Genomic DNA, 12,909 nt, shown 5'->3' with positions numbered 1-12,909 from the left:
TGCAGGCTAATCCTGACATGACCCTCCAGCATGACAATGCCACCAGCCATACTACTCGTTCTGTGTGTGATTTCCTGCAAGACAGGAATGTGTATCTGGCCACACCAGATACTGACTGTTACTTTTGATTCCCCCCCCCCCCCCCCTTTGTTCAGGGACACATTAATCCATTTCTGTTAGTCACATGTCTGTGGAACTTGTTCAGTTAGCAAGATTCAACAACTGAGACATTATGTTCATACAAATATTTACACATGTTAAGTTTGCTGACAATTAACGCAGTTGACAGCGAGAGGATTTTTTTTTTTTTGCTGAGTTTTTTTATATACACTGCTCAAAAAAAATAAAGGGAACACTTAACCTGTTGAGGCTAGGGGGTGCTGTTGTCACTATTTATGGAAATCGTGTAATTTTTGAAACGGCTTCCTACTAAATTCTTGATCGTACAATATGCATATTATTATTATTATTGAATAGAAAACAGTCTCTAGTTTCTATAGCCGTTGAAATTTTGTCTCTGAGTGAAACAGAACTCATTCTACAGCAATTTCCCTGACATGGAGTCAGATTTCACACATTTTGGCCCCTGATCTGGAGTCAGTTAAAAGGCCACTGTTATTGCTATGAGTGTACAGACACTGCTTACGTCTTCCCCTGGATGCCTTTACGTGATGACGCTTTGAATGGTGTCGATTGCGCAATCACAGCCCCTATAAAACAAAAACACGTGTAGGTAGGAACTCTTTTCCAGATGCGTCAGGCGCGCGGTGGACACCGACCCTGCTCTTTTTCCAAGCATTAGTTTAGCCAGTTATATTTCTCCGGTCATGTTTCTACTCGTTATAGGAGTTAAAAACATCATAAGGTAGTTAATTTAAAGCGTTTTATAGCAATTTATATCCGTTTAGTGCGATTTTGGGACATTTATTTCTGAGACACTGTGAATCTCTGGGCACGGTTCCAGTTCATGCCGAACGCAATGGGCATTTCTACATGGCAAGAGGACAGCTTTCGACCAAAAGACGATTAGACCCAAGAAAGGATTCTTTGACCAAGATTCTGATGGAAGAACAGCTCAAAGTAGGAACAATTTATTATGATAAATCGTGTTTCTGTCGAGAAATGTTAATCGCTTATGACGCCATCTTGCTAGACGTAGCTTCGCTTGGCGCAAACTGTATTGAAATGGATCATTTAAAAAATGTAAATCGGCGATTGTATTAAGAATTGAATTGTCTATCAATCGCTGTCCACCCTATATTTTTTAGTCACGTTTATGAGTATTTATGTATACGACTAGATCACTGTCTAATATGGCGCACGACATTGTCTGACCAGCTGGGCAACTTTTGTCATTGTCTAACCATGATTTTGGTGGCTAAATATGCACATTTTCGAACAAACTGTATATGTATGTTGTAATGTGATGTTACAGGAGTGTCATCTGAAGAATTCTGAGAAGGTTAGTGAAAAAATTCATATATTTTGGCGATGTTTACGTTCAGCTATCGCTCTCTTTGGCTAGAATCAATGCTCTGGTAACGTTTGCATATGTGGTATGCTAATATAACGATTTATTGTGTTTTCGCTGTAAGACACTTAGAAAATCTGAAATATTGTCTGTATTCACAGGATCTGTGTCTTTCGATTAGTGTATGCTGTGTATTTTTACGAAATGTTTGATGATTAGTAATTGGGTAAACACGTTGCTCTATATATTTATTCTAGTCCATTTGTGACGGTGGGTGCAATTGTAAACTATGACATCTACCTGAAATATGCACATTTTTCTAACAAAACCTATCCTATACCATAAATATGTTATCAGACTGTCATCTGATGAGTTTTTTTCTTGGTTAGTGGCTATCAATATCTTAGTTTAGCCGAATTGGTGATAGCTACTGGTGTTGGTGGACAAATAAAAGATGGTGTCTTATGCTAATGAGTTTAGCTAATAGATTTATATCTTTACATATTGTGTCTTCCCTGTAAAACATTTTAAAAATCGGACATGTTGGCTGGATTCACACGATCTGTGTCTTTCATTAGCTGTATTGGACTTTAATGTGTGAAAGTTAAATATTTAAAAAAAACTACAAATTTTTCAATTTCGCGGCTCTGCCTTTTCAGTGGAATGTGGGGGGTGGCACCCCAGTCCTAGACAGGTTAAACAACACAATGTAACCCCAAGTCAATCACACTTCTGTGAAATCAAACTGTCCACTTAGGAAGCAACACTGATTGACAATAAATTTCACATGCTGTTGTGCAAATGGAATAGACAACAGGTTGAAATTATAGGCAATTAGCAAGACACCCCCAATAAAGGAGTGGTTCTGCAGGTGGTGACCACAGACCACTTCTCAGTTCCTATGCTTCCTGGCTGATGTTTTGGTCACTTTTGAATGCTGGCGGTGCTTTCACTCTAGTGGTAGCATGAGACGGAGTCTACAACTCACACAAGTGGCTCAGGTAGTGCAGCTCATCCAGGATGGCACATCAATGCGAGCTGTGGCAAGAAGGTTTGCTGTGTCTGTCAGCGTAGTGTCCAGAGCATGGAGGCGCTACCAGGAGACAGGCCAGTACATCAGGAGACGTGGAGGAGGCCGTAGGAGGGCAACAACCCAGCAGCAGGACCGCTACCTCCGCCTTTGTGCAAGGAGGAGCAGGAGGAGCACTGCCAGAGCCCTGCAAAATGACCTCCAGCAGGCCACAAATGTGCATGTGTCTGTTCAAACGGTCAGAAACAGACTCCATGAGGGTGGTATGAGGGCCCGACGTCCACAGGTGGGGGTTGTGCTTACAGCCCAACACCGTGCAGGACGTTTGGCATTTGCCAGAGAACACCAAGATTGGCAAATTCGCCACTGGCGCCCTGTGCTCTTCACAGATGAAAGCAGGTTCACACTGAGCACATGTGACAGAGTCTGGAGACGCCGTGGAGAACGTTCTGCTGCCTGCAACATCCTCCAGCATGACCGGTTTGCCGGTGGGTCAGTCATGGTCTGGGGTGGCATTTCTTTGGGGGGGCCGCACAGCCCTCCATGTGCTCGCCAGAGGTAGCCTGACTGCCATTAGGTACCGAGATTAGATCCTCAGACCCCTTGTGAGACCATATGCTGGTGCAGTTGGCCCTGGGTTCCTCCTAATGCAAGACAATGCTAGACCTCATGTGGCTGGAGTGTGTCAGCAGTTCCTGCAAGAGGAAGGCATTGATGCTATGGACTGGCCCGCCCGTTCCCCAGACCTGAATCCAATCGAGCACATCTGGGACATCATGTCTCGCTCCATCCACCAACGCCACGTTGCACCACAGAATGTCCAGGAGTTGGCGGATGCTTTAGTCCAGGTGTGGGAGGAGATCCCTCAGGAGACCATCCGCCACCTCATCCGGAGCATGCCCAGGCATTGTAGGGAGGTCATACAGGCACGTGGAGGCCACACACACTACTGAGCCTCATTTTCACTTGTTTTAAGGACATTACAACAAAGTTGGATCAGCCTGTAGTGTGGTTTTCCACTTTAATTTTGAGTGTGACTCCAAATCCAGTCCTCCATGGGTTGATACATTTGATTTCCATGGATAATTTTTGTGTGATTTTGTTGTCAGCACATTCAACTATGTAAAGAAAAAAGTATTTAATAAGAATATTTAATTCATTCAGATCTAGGATGTGTTATTTTTGTGTTCCCTTTATTTAAACACTGTATTAAACTCAGTACTAGTATTGTTTTCAATTTCGTTAAGCAGTTTGTGTTTCTTAACCAGGCAAAGCTAAATAGTAGGCTGGTGACTAATAGTTTAAGGGAAGCAAGAGGTTTGCTTGCGTAATGTGTAGCTTATGATCGGATGCGGAGCCTGCCTGCCTCTCTGCCCACAATCATCGCATACTCCCCCGCAGCTCACCAGCTGATGTAGGCTGCGTGTGCTGGGTGTGGTGCATCCTTCCCACTGCTAGAGAACAGAACCCTTGCTTCTCTGCCCACCCAGTGCTGCTAATAGTCTGCTTATCAAATTAGCCTATCAAGTCCAAGTGCAAATACAAGTCACAGAAAGGCGAGTCCGAGTTACCAAAGGTCGAGAAGGCGAGTCCAAGTCCGAGTTACCAAAGGTCGAATCCAAGTTGAGTCGCAAGTCATGAAAATCGGGAATCGAGTACAACAAAACCATAAACGATGTTGCTACAACCGACATGGGTAGTATTGTGATCGGTGCTCTCACCCCCGTTTAACCCCGTCGGCATGCTCGACTTGTCTTGCTCATTCTAAGCGCTAGCAAACCCTCTTCAGAGATGAGGATGAAACTCCCATGAGAAATTCTAGAGGAACCCATCCTACAAGGTTGTATTGTTCTGTGCTCATACTTTTCCTTTTCTATTCCTGTCGTTAAGTAGGGTCGGCGAATCTGTAAGAGGCGGAAATGAGTCAGTGTTTATTCTGTAGGTCGGAGAGAGGCTGTGTTGCCCGAGAGCTCTCCTGATGCTGGAGCAGTGTGCATTCTCTCTCCTGCTACTCTACTAGGAACATAATTAATTTGTATCAATTGAATGTCATTGCCAAAGGTTGTCAGTTTTGTATTGTACTGCGATTAGTGCTACTCAGTGAGAGGTAGTTAAATGGACAGGAAGAGCACAATCACATGGGCTAGCTCACTGAAAGGTTTCAGAGATTAGATGGCTGGTGCACGCACACACACACACACACACATGCCCTTACCGTCGGGGAGATGGTATGAGGTCTGATACCAACAGACAGTTTCTATCTACAAGCCATCAGAATGCTGAACACTGGCGCACGGTGTCTCTCTGTCCTCCCTACTGCAGCGAAAAGGCACCACAGCACAGAAAGTGTTTATAGCGCTGTCCCTGCTGAAACATCATTTCAGCCATTTAGTTTCTTACATGTTTCTGACTGAAAAGTTCTGTTACCGAAATCCCTCAACCCTTGCTCTCTTTACATGAAACATGTAAGCATCGCATGCATGTGACCAATATTTCCTAGTTATGACAAACTCAGAACACAGTAACACGTGACAGCTCGATAGTGTTTATACAAGCTACTATACAAAGCCTACTAATGATAACGACATTACTTATTATTATATTGATAGTAATAATAACAATAAGGAGATCAAGAAAAATGAGGGTATAGGAGGGAGAGCTGTGGTTATGTTATATTATGTGTGACAAACAGGTGCTGTTAGATTACAGGATCATTGTTCATCCTGTTTGAAACAGTGTAAACAAATCTAATTATAAGTAATACCAGTCTGTTCTAACGAAAAACAAATTGTAAAGCCTTTAAAAACAGCCAAATTTGGGAAATTGCTTTATGCAACATTTTGCTGCTGCATGAGGCTTGATGCTCACGGAATCAGTAAGTTATTAAACAAACAGTCAAACAGGAAACAGAAGCAGGATCTGTCTTATTTCTGGAGATATATATGGATGATTTATAAAGCCAGGCACGTTTGACATTTAGGCTATTGATTATAGACCTAATTAAGTTTGGGTTTCCTCAATTTTCTTAGATAATTAGGCTAAGGCAAGGAATGTTTCCTGGTCTCTGCTGCTGCCTCCGCCGCATTGTTCTCGATCCCAATATACTGGTTAACTCTGCTATTATGCACATAGCAACATAGGGAAAGGTGCCAGTTCTACGGCTCACTGAAGATTGTTTCAGAACGGTGGACAGCGACCGTATCCAATGATGGACAAAGCACATTTGTTATAAAATAATATTAGATTTATTAATATTGCACCATTATTTGAACATAATATAACCATATAGAATTTCAGTATCACATGTCTTAGTGATGGACTGTTCCATCCCCGTGACCTCCACAATGATTTAGTCCACTGAGACCGGTGTGAATTACACAGGCGTCTTGTGCACCATAACTTTTTTTATTTTATTATTATTGCCACTGCTCGACTAAAGAAATATCGGTCGACAAACATCCTATCGACCAAACAATCAACCAGTCGACTAAATCGGGTCAGCCCTATTCTATTCTACTGCGCCATTTACTTTGTCTTTATTGTTGTCTTTGATTTCATATTGTTGTTACATTGTCGTAGTGTGGAGCGATTTAGTGCTTTTTGAGGTTTGACTCCAAAAATAATTATCCCGGTTTTCGAATTTTGTTTTCGATACTTTAAAAAAAACATTGAATGCACTATGTATTATATGGGTAGAGTGCTGTAACAACACAGAATAATACTAGGAATAAAAGTCCCATGGTGGTAGTGAGTGAACATGTACTCACATTACTTGACTTGTTGTTATGTATATTACATTTGTTTTATTTGATGACTTTATTATTTTATTCCAAGTCATCATCTCATCTCTATGCTGTCTGACAAAATCACTATTTTAGTAATTCTTCAAAGTAAATAAGGCATACTTTTATGACTGCTGAGTACCAATCATTAATCACTTAGATCATGTATTTTCAGGTAGAGATACCTTGCAACGCAACTGCTCTCAATCCCTCTCGATTGCAGGTCTTCAGTCTCTTCTCTCCCTCTCTGGTCTGCAGCACACAGACAGGACAAGTAGGTGCGCAATGGATTATGGTCGTTGTAGTTAATTACCACGTTTTCTGCACTAAACTGTGTAGAATATTGGCCTGTTTGAAACTACAAATCCCTACTACATCGCACAGTTCGGGCTTGATTTGATTTATTGCTAGAGAAACTGCGCATTGAGGTCACAGAAAAGCAACTAACGAAATGTAATTCAAATAATTAAACCAAGGTAGGTCAAATAACAGACATTTTGGTTAGTCACTCAGCACTACATTGTCGAGAAGGAAACTGCAAGTAAGCATTTTGTTGGACGGTGTATACCATGTGTATCCCGTACGACTAATAAAACTTGAAATAAACAAACATATAGTACACACACACACACACACCCACACACACACACACACACACACACCCTGTACTGTGTTACACAAACTGTTTGTCTGAGATAGACACTTATACCCTCTCTGGCTTGTTATAATGATTTGTGCTTACAGCATTAGTACTCACTTAGAAGGGGAGGCATGTCCTCACGTTAACATACAGACTATGTAGACTAGATACACACGCATGCTCCAGAGCATGCGGATACAAACACACACAAATCGATAGGGAGTAGCTTCCTAAGGCTACTAAATCTAGTCAGTAATAACACAGCTACTATGTATTCAGAGAGTATATTTAATGAACATCACTCTGCCGCATTATGTAGACTGAACAAAAATATAAACGCAACATATAAAGTGTTGGTCCCATGTTTCATGAGCTGAAATAAAAGATCCCATACATTTTCCATAAGCACAAAAAGCTTATTTCTCTCAAATGTTTGTTTACTTCCCTGTTGGTGAGCGTTTCTCAAGATAATCGTGGCGAGGCGAGGCGTGGGGGAGCCGGGCGAGGCGGGATGTGGAGGAGCCCGGGGGGAGGAACGTGGGGGAGCCCGGGGAGCCGGGGCGGAAAAAACTGAAGCTTCCAATATGTGGTGTCAGCATTCTGTGAGGACTGACGCTGGGAGACGAGAAGCAAATACAGGGAGTGAATATTTAATAAATAACCGACATGAAACAAAACAAGGACAGCGTCTGGACAGGTGGAACAAACAACATTAATGCTGACACAGGGATGAGGAATAGACGGATATAGGGGAGGCAATCAATAAGTGATGGAGTCCAGGTGAGTCCAATGAAGCGCTGATGCGCGTAACGATGGTAACAGGTGTGCGTAATGATGGGCCGCCTGGCGCCCTCGAGCGCCAGAGAGGGGGAGCAGGAACAGGCGTGACAGTTTTGTCAAACACAATGCCACAGATGTCTCATGTTTTGAGGGAGAATGCAATTGGCATGCTGACTGCAGGAATATCCACCAAAGCTCTTGCCAGTTAATTGAATGCTAATTTCTCTACCATAAGCCGCCTTCAACGTCATTTTAGAGAATTTGGCAGTATGTCCAACCGGCCTCACAACCGCGGACCATTTGTAGTCACTTCAGCCCAGAACCTCCACATCCAACTTCTTTACCTGTGGGATCGTCAGAGACCAGCCACCCAGACAGAGTATTTCTGTCTGAAATAAAGCCCTTTTGTGGGGAAAAACTCATTCTGATTGGCTGGGCCTGGCTCCCCAGGGTTGGACCTGGCTCCCTAGTGGGTGGGCCTATGCCCACCCTTGGCTAAGCCCCTGCCCAGTCATGTGAAATCCGTAGATTAAGGCCTAATTAATTTATTTCAATTGGCTGATTTCCTTATATGAACTGTAACTCAGTAAAATCGTCAATTGTTGCGTTTATATTTTTGTTCAGTATATTTAAGTTAACTTGATTCTCCCTAATATTCTGCCAGTTTATTTGTACAGTATAATTTAACACAACCCACCACCTCCCAATAAAACGCATATGAAAACATTTGAAGTTTTACCAATAATTTTTTTATTCGCATAGAAAATCAAACAAACCAAACAAACAGTTCTCACTGTTTAGATTTATACATAAGACTTTGTGAAAAGCTGAGCGTATTTAAAGGAAAGGTTTCTAAGACCGTAAAGAAGGCTCTAGATCTTTTCTCTTTCCCCAGAATGCTTTTCCCACTGGAGTTTTGGATTGGAAAAAGACATAAGGCTAATTAAGTTTAGCATGGTATATTTAAGCAATGATGTACGAGGGGGTGTGGTATATGGCCAATATACCACGGCAAAGAGCTGTTCATATGTACGACGCAACGTGGAGCGCCTGGAAAAACTCCTTAGCCGTGGTATATTGGCCATATAGCCCAAACCCCCGTGGTGTCTTATTGCTATTATAAACTGGTTACAAATGTAATTAGAACAGGAAAAATACATGTTTTATCATACCCGTGGCCAATCAGCACTTTTTTTATAATAAAAACTATAGTCTATACATAACTCACTCTAACAATCTCTTTTCTTTCTCTCCCTCCTTTTCCCATCACTCTCTTTACTCTTCTCTCCGTTGTGATTCAGTTGTGATTGAGAGGCCAGAACATTGTTATAATATACGTAGATTGACAGAAATACACTTCCGAGTGTGTGATTAGAGTGCAGAGATGCACAGTGCTGCAGTTTGGTTCATCCATGATTTCTACGGAAACCCCCCCCCCCCCCCTACCTGTGTGACCTGACTGTGTCTGTGTCGCTGGATCTAAATGACTGACTATGATGCACACAGAGCTACTAAGTAGATACTAAGTAGATATAATGGTACGGCTATTACAGCTTGCTGTGTTCAGATGTTTGTGTGGTAAATGTGTACATCACTGTAAACGCATGGTTTTTTTTCTTCATCTTTCCTAATCGCAACCAATAGAAAATGCCTTTTACTTTGGGGTGATTTACTTAATTTGATTGCAGACATTTCTGTATGATTGTCCAGTTAACATGCCTTTGCCGTTCATATTATGATGACATGCAATAAGCAAGAGGATATATCCTTTAATATTGGTGTTCTGTATGTTAAGGGAAACGCCAATATGTGCAATTATTTTATTCCATGACCTTGTAATAACAATTTTTTGTCTTTAAAGATGGGCACGTTTGATGAATACACTCTCTTCACTTTCTGCTCCTTCCTGTACTAAAATATCAGTGATAGGTCAAGTAGAAATTAACTGGTCCTGTTAAGAAGTAGCAGGGTTTGGATCAGGGCCTAGCTATATCCTACCCTTTTCACAGTTTCCCTCTACCATTAGTTCTCCTTTTGCTCTCCCTCTTTTGTCTATCTCGCTTCCTACTTTTTCTCCCTCTCTCTTTATCTCTCTCTCGAAGGATCAGGGTCTATATTCTTCCTTTTTACCCTTTCCCTCTTTTATTATCCCCCCTTCCTCAATTATTCCGTCTCTCTTTTTAACCTCCCTTTGCTTACTCCTATCTCTCCCTCTCATTAGAGTCCCCAGGCAGGCAGCGCTGCAGTAGGAGCCCATGTCCCTCAGAGCTGCTATCAGCTCTTCTCAGCTAGAACAAAGTTATCTCTCTCTCGTTCCCTCTCTCTCTGCAGCACAAAATAAACAGAGAAATAAAATATAAAAACAAGAGGGGAAAGAGAAAAGTAGAGGTCTAAGATAGGAACAAATATATTTTCTGTCAGTCAGTGATGAGTTGTTGTGACTAGTACCATCAAACCCTTTACCCGTGTGTCTACACAGCGCATACAGAAGTAGGTAGTTGTATACACTACATGACCAAAAGTATGTGGACACCTGCTCGTCTAACATCTCATTCCATAATCACCATCACCAGACCATTATTCCTCCTCCACCAAACTTTACAGTTGGCACTGTGCATTGGGGCAGGTAGTGTTCGTCTGACATCTGCCAAACCCAGATACGTCCTTGGACTGCCAGATGGTGATGCGTGATCACTCTCGAGAACGCGTTTCCACTGCTCCAGACTCCAATGGCGGCGAGCTTTACACCACTCCAGCCGACACTTGGCATTGCGCGTGGTGATCTTAGGCTTGTGTGCGGCTGCTCGGCCATGGAAACCCATTTAATGAAGCTCCCGACTAACAGTTCTTGTGCTGACGTTGCTTCCAGAGACAGTTTAGAACTCTGTAGTGAGTGTTGCAACCAAGGACAGGCCATTTTTACGAGCTTCAGCACTCGGCGGTCCTGTTCTGTGAGCTTGTGTGGCCTACCACTTTGCAGCTGAGCCATTGTTGCTCCTAGACATTCCCACTTCACAATAACAGTACATACAGTAGACCGGGGCAGCTCTAGCAGGACAGAAATTTGAAGAACTGACTTGTTGGAAAGGTGGCATCCAATGACGGTACCACGTTGAAAGTTACTGAGCTCTTCAGGAAGGCCATTCTACTGCCATCGTTTGTCTATGGAGATTTCATGGCTGTGTGCTTGATTTTATTCACCTGTCAGCAACGGGTATGGCTGAAATAGCCGAATCCACTAATTTGAAAGGGTGTCCACATACTTTTGTATATATATAGTGTAGCAGTCTACACAAGTGTTTCTCTCTGGAATATATTTGCCTTTTAGCGTCTGCCTACGCCTAAACATCCACCTCAAACTACTGTCTTTTATGGAATAGAATGAAGAGTACAGTAGCTGTAAAGATACTGAGACCTCAAAACAATGTATAAACATGAGAAGCACTGAAACACCTCTGTCACCCAGCTAACATGTGGGGTGGCCCTGTGGAGACACAGCAACCCAAGCCAGTCAGCTAGTAACAGATCAATAAGATTCAGAGCAGAACTGAGGAGGCACAGAGGGTACTTTGGAACCAAGGAGACCAACCAACCAACCGCCTGCTGGAACCGTATCCTTAGAACGGCATCCAACCGGTGGGGGTGGGAGAAGTGTGTCTGAGATGATGTCATCACGTGTAGGTGTAATCTATATCCGGGATCATCCCTTGCTCCCGGTAACCCTGGTTGGTCCCGTAGCCTGCCGTGTGACCCAGTTGGGTGATGATGCCGTTGTGACTCTGGTTGCTCCGGTAGGTGCCGTTACTGTGCGTTGAGGGGAAGATGGTGTGCACGTAGGTCACATCCTCCCCTCCTTTGGGTTGCAGTGGCTGATGGGTCATCATGGGCGTCATGGCAAAGCCGGGGCTCCTGATCTCCAGGATGGAGCTGTCCTTCTTAGTACCCGACTCCACGTAGTCATCGTACGGCTTCCCGACCCCGCGCTGACCTCTGACCCCATAGGAGTCTGTTTCCCCGGAGACATACCCGGCACGCTGGCCGTACCAGCAGAAGATGCCGAAGATGAGTATGAGGGAGACCAGGGCCGTGGCTCCGCCGATGATCTCGGCCAGGGGGAGGGCTGCCATCTCTGTGTCCGAGTCCTCACCCCCGTCTCCCCCCTCGGGGCGCAGAGCCTCCCCCGTCTCTATCTGAGAGCAGACAGGGGTCTGGTCTGTTGTGTCCTTTTCCTGCTGCTGTCCTCTCTGTGACCCTCCAGAGTGGGAGGAGGTGGAGCGCAGGGGGAGCAGGCAGATGAGGTAGTGTGATCGTGGCGTGAGCTGGGTCAGTAGGTACTGCTGTCTCTCCCCGGGGACCAGCGTCTCTGTGATGGAACCCAGAGCGGCGCTGCTGCCCAGCCTCAGCCACGACAGCCGGAAGGAGGGCGCCGGCCGCGGGCACAGCCACGTCACCTGCACACTGTCCGCCGACAGAGGCTTCACGGTGAGTTCTAGAGCGTTGTGTGAGGCATGACCTCCCGCCTCTCCTCCCGGTGGTAATGGCTTCACCAGGCCCGGCCGTATGGCTCTGAGGGTGAACAGAGAGCCCTGGGTGGGGGGAAAGGTGGTAGTACTAGTGACAGTGTCAAGTCCCAGACCACCACCTCCTCTACCCCCCACACTGTTCACCCCTCCTGGGGGGCCTTCACACTGGTCCATGAGCCCAGAGAGGTCCCTGAGGGCCTGGCCTCGCACCGCCTCCGGCCCGTGGCAGGTCAGGCCCCGTACTATCACCGCCGCCCCGCGGCCATACAGCCAAGTGTGGAGCCAGCGCAGGTTGCAGCCACAGTACCAGGGGTTCCCCCGGAGCAGCAACAGCTCCAGGCCGTCCGTGTCCCTCAGCAGCCCCCGGGCCAGAGTGGTCAGGTTGTTCCCTGCAAGCATGGAAGTGGACACAAGTCACTCTACGTAAGGCACCTGATGTAGAATAATATGCTCATCTGCTGCTAATTTTATGAATAGTTCACTAAAGTTACTCTGCAATATACAGAGTATATGTCTAGACTCAGAGCAATGTCAGATCTTAACTAGAATCCTAAGCAAACTATTTTCATCTGATCTAATTAAGGTTGAATAGTGGGAACCGGGTTACCGAGATTTACCACCCAAACCCACTCCCTTTTCCCGATTTTTATAAATAACTGCAAGAAACCGGTAAATTCAAATGT

The 12,909-nt window shown here is 44.6% G+C and overlaps 2 protein-coding genes across 4 annotated transcripts in view; one reads left to right on the top strand and one right to left on the bottom strand.

Moving 5' to 3' along the window:
* Positions 1-12,909, top strand: part of macrod1 (mono-ADP ribosylhydrolase 1) — a 161,163-nt gene that overhangs the window by 15,680 nt on the left and 132,574 nt on the right. The gene's annotated exons all lie outside the window — the stretch shown is intronic.
* Positions 9,138-12,909, bottom strand: part of LOC129858371 (leucine-rich repeat transmembrane protein FLRT1-like) — a 31,493-nt gene continuing 27,721 nt past the window's right edge. For both annotated transcript variants that reach the window (XM_055927545.1, XM_055927543.1), the window contains one exon: positions 9,138-12,615. In XM_055927545.1, coding sequence (XP_055783520.1) covers positions 11,375-12,615 — 1,241 coding nt within the window. In that variant the 3' untranslated portion in view covers positions 9,138-11,374. The remainder of the gene's footprint in view (positions 12,616-12,909) is intronic.

This window comes from Salvelinus fontinalis, chromosome 6, assembly GCF_029448725.1.
Source record: "Salvelinus fontinalis isolate EN_2023a chromosome 6, ASM2944872v1, whole genome shotgun sequence".
Lineage (NCBI taxonomy): Eukaryota > Metazoa > Chordata > Actinopteri > Salmoniformes > Salmonidae > Salvelinus > Salvelinus fontinalis.
Note: the sequence above shows the minus strand (reverse complement) of the source record. Positions and strands in the feature narration are given on the sequence as shown.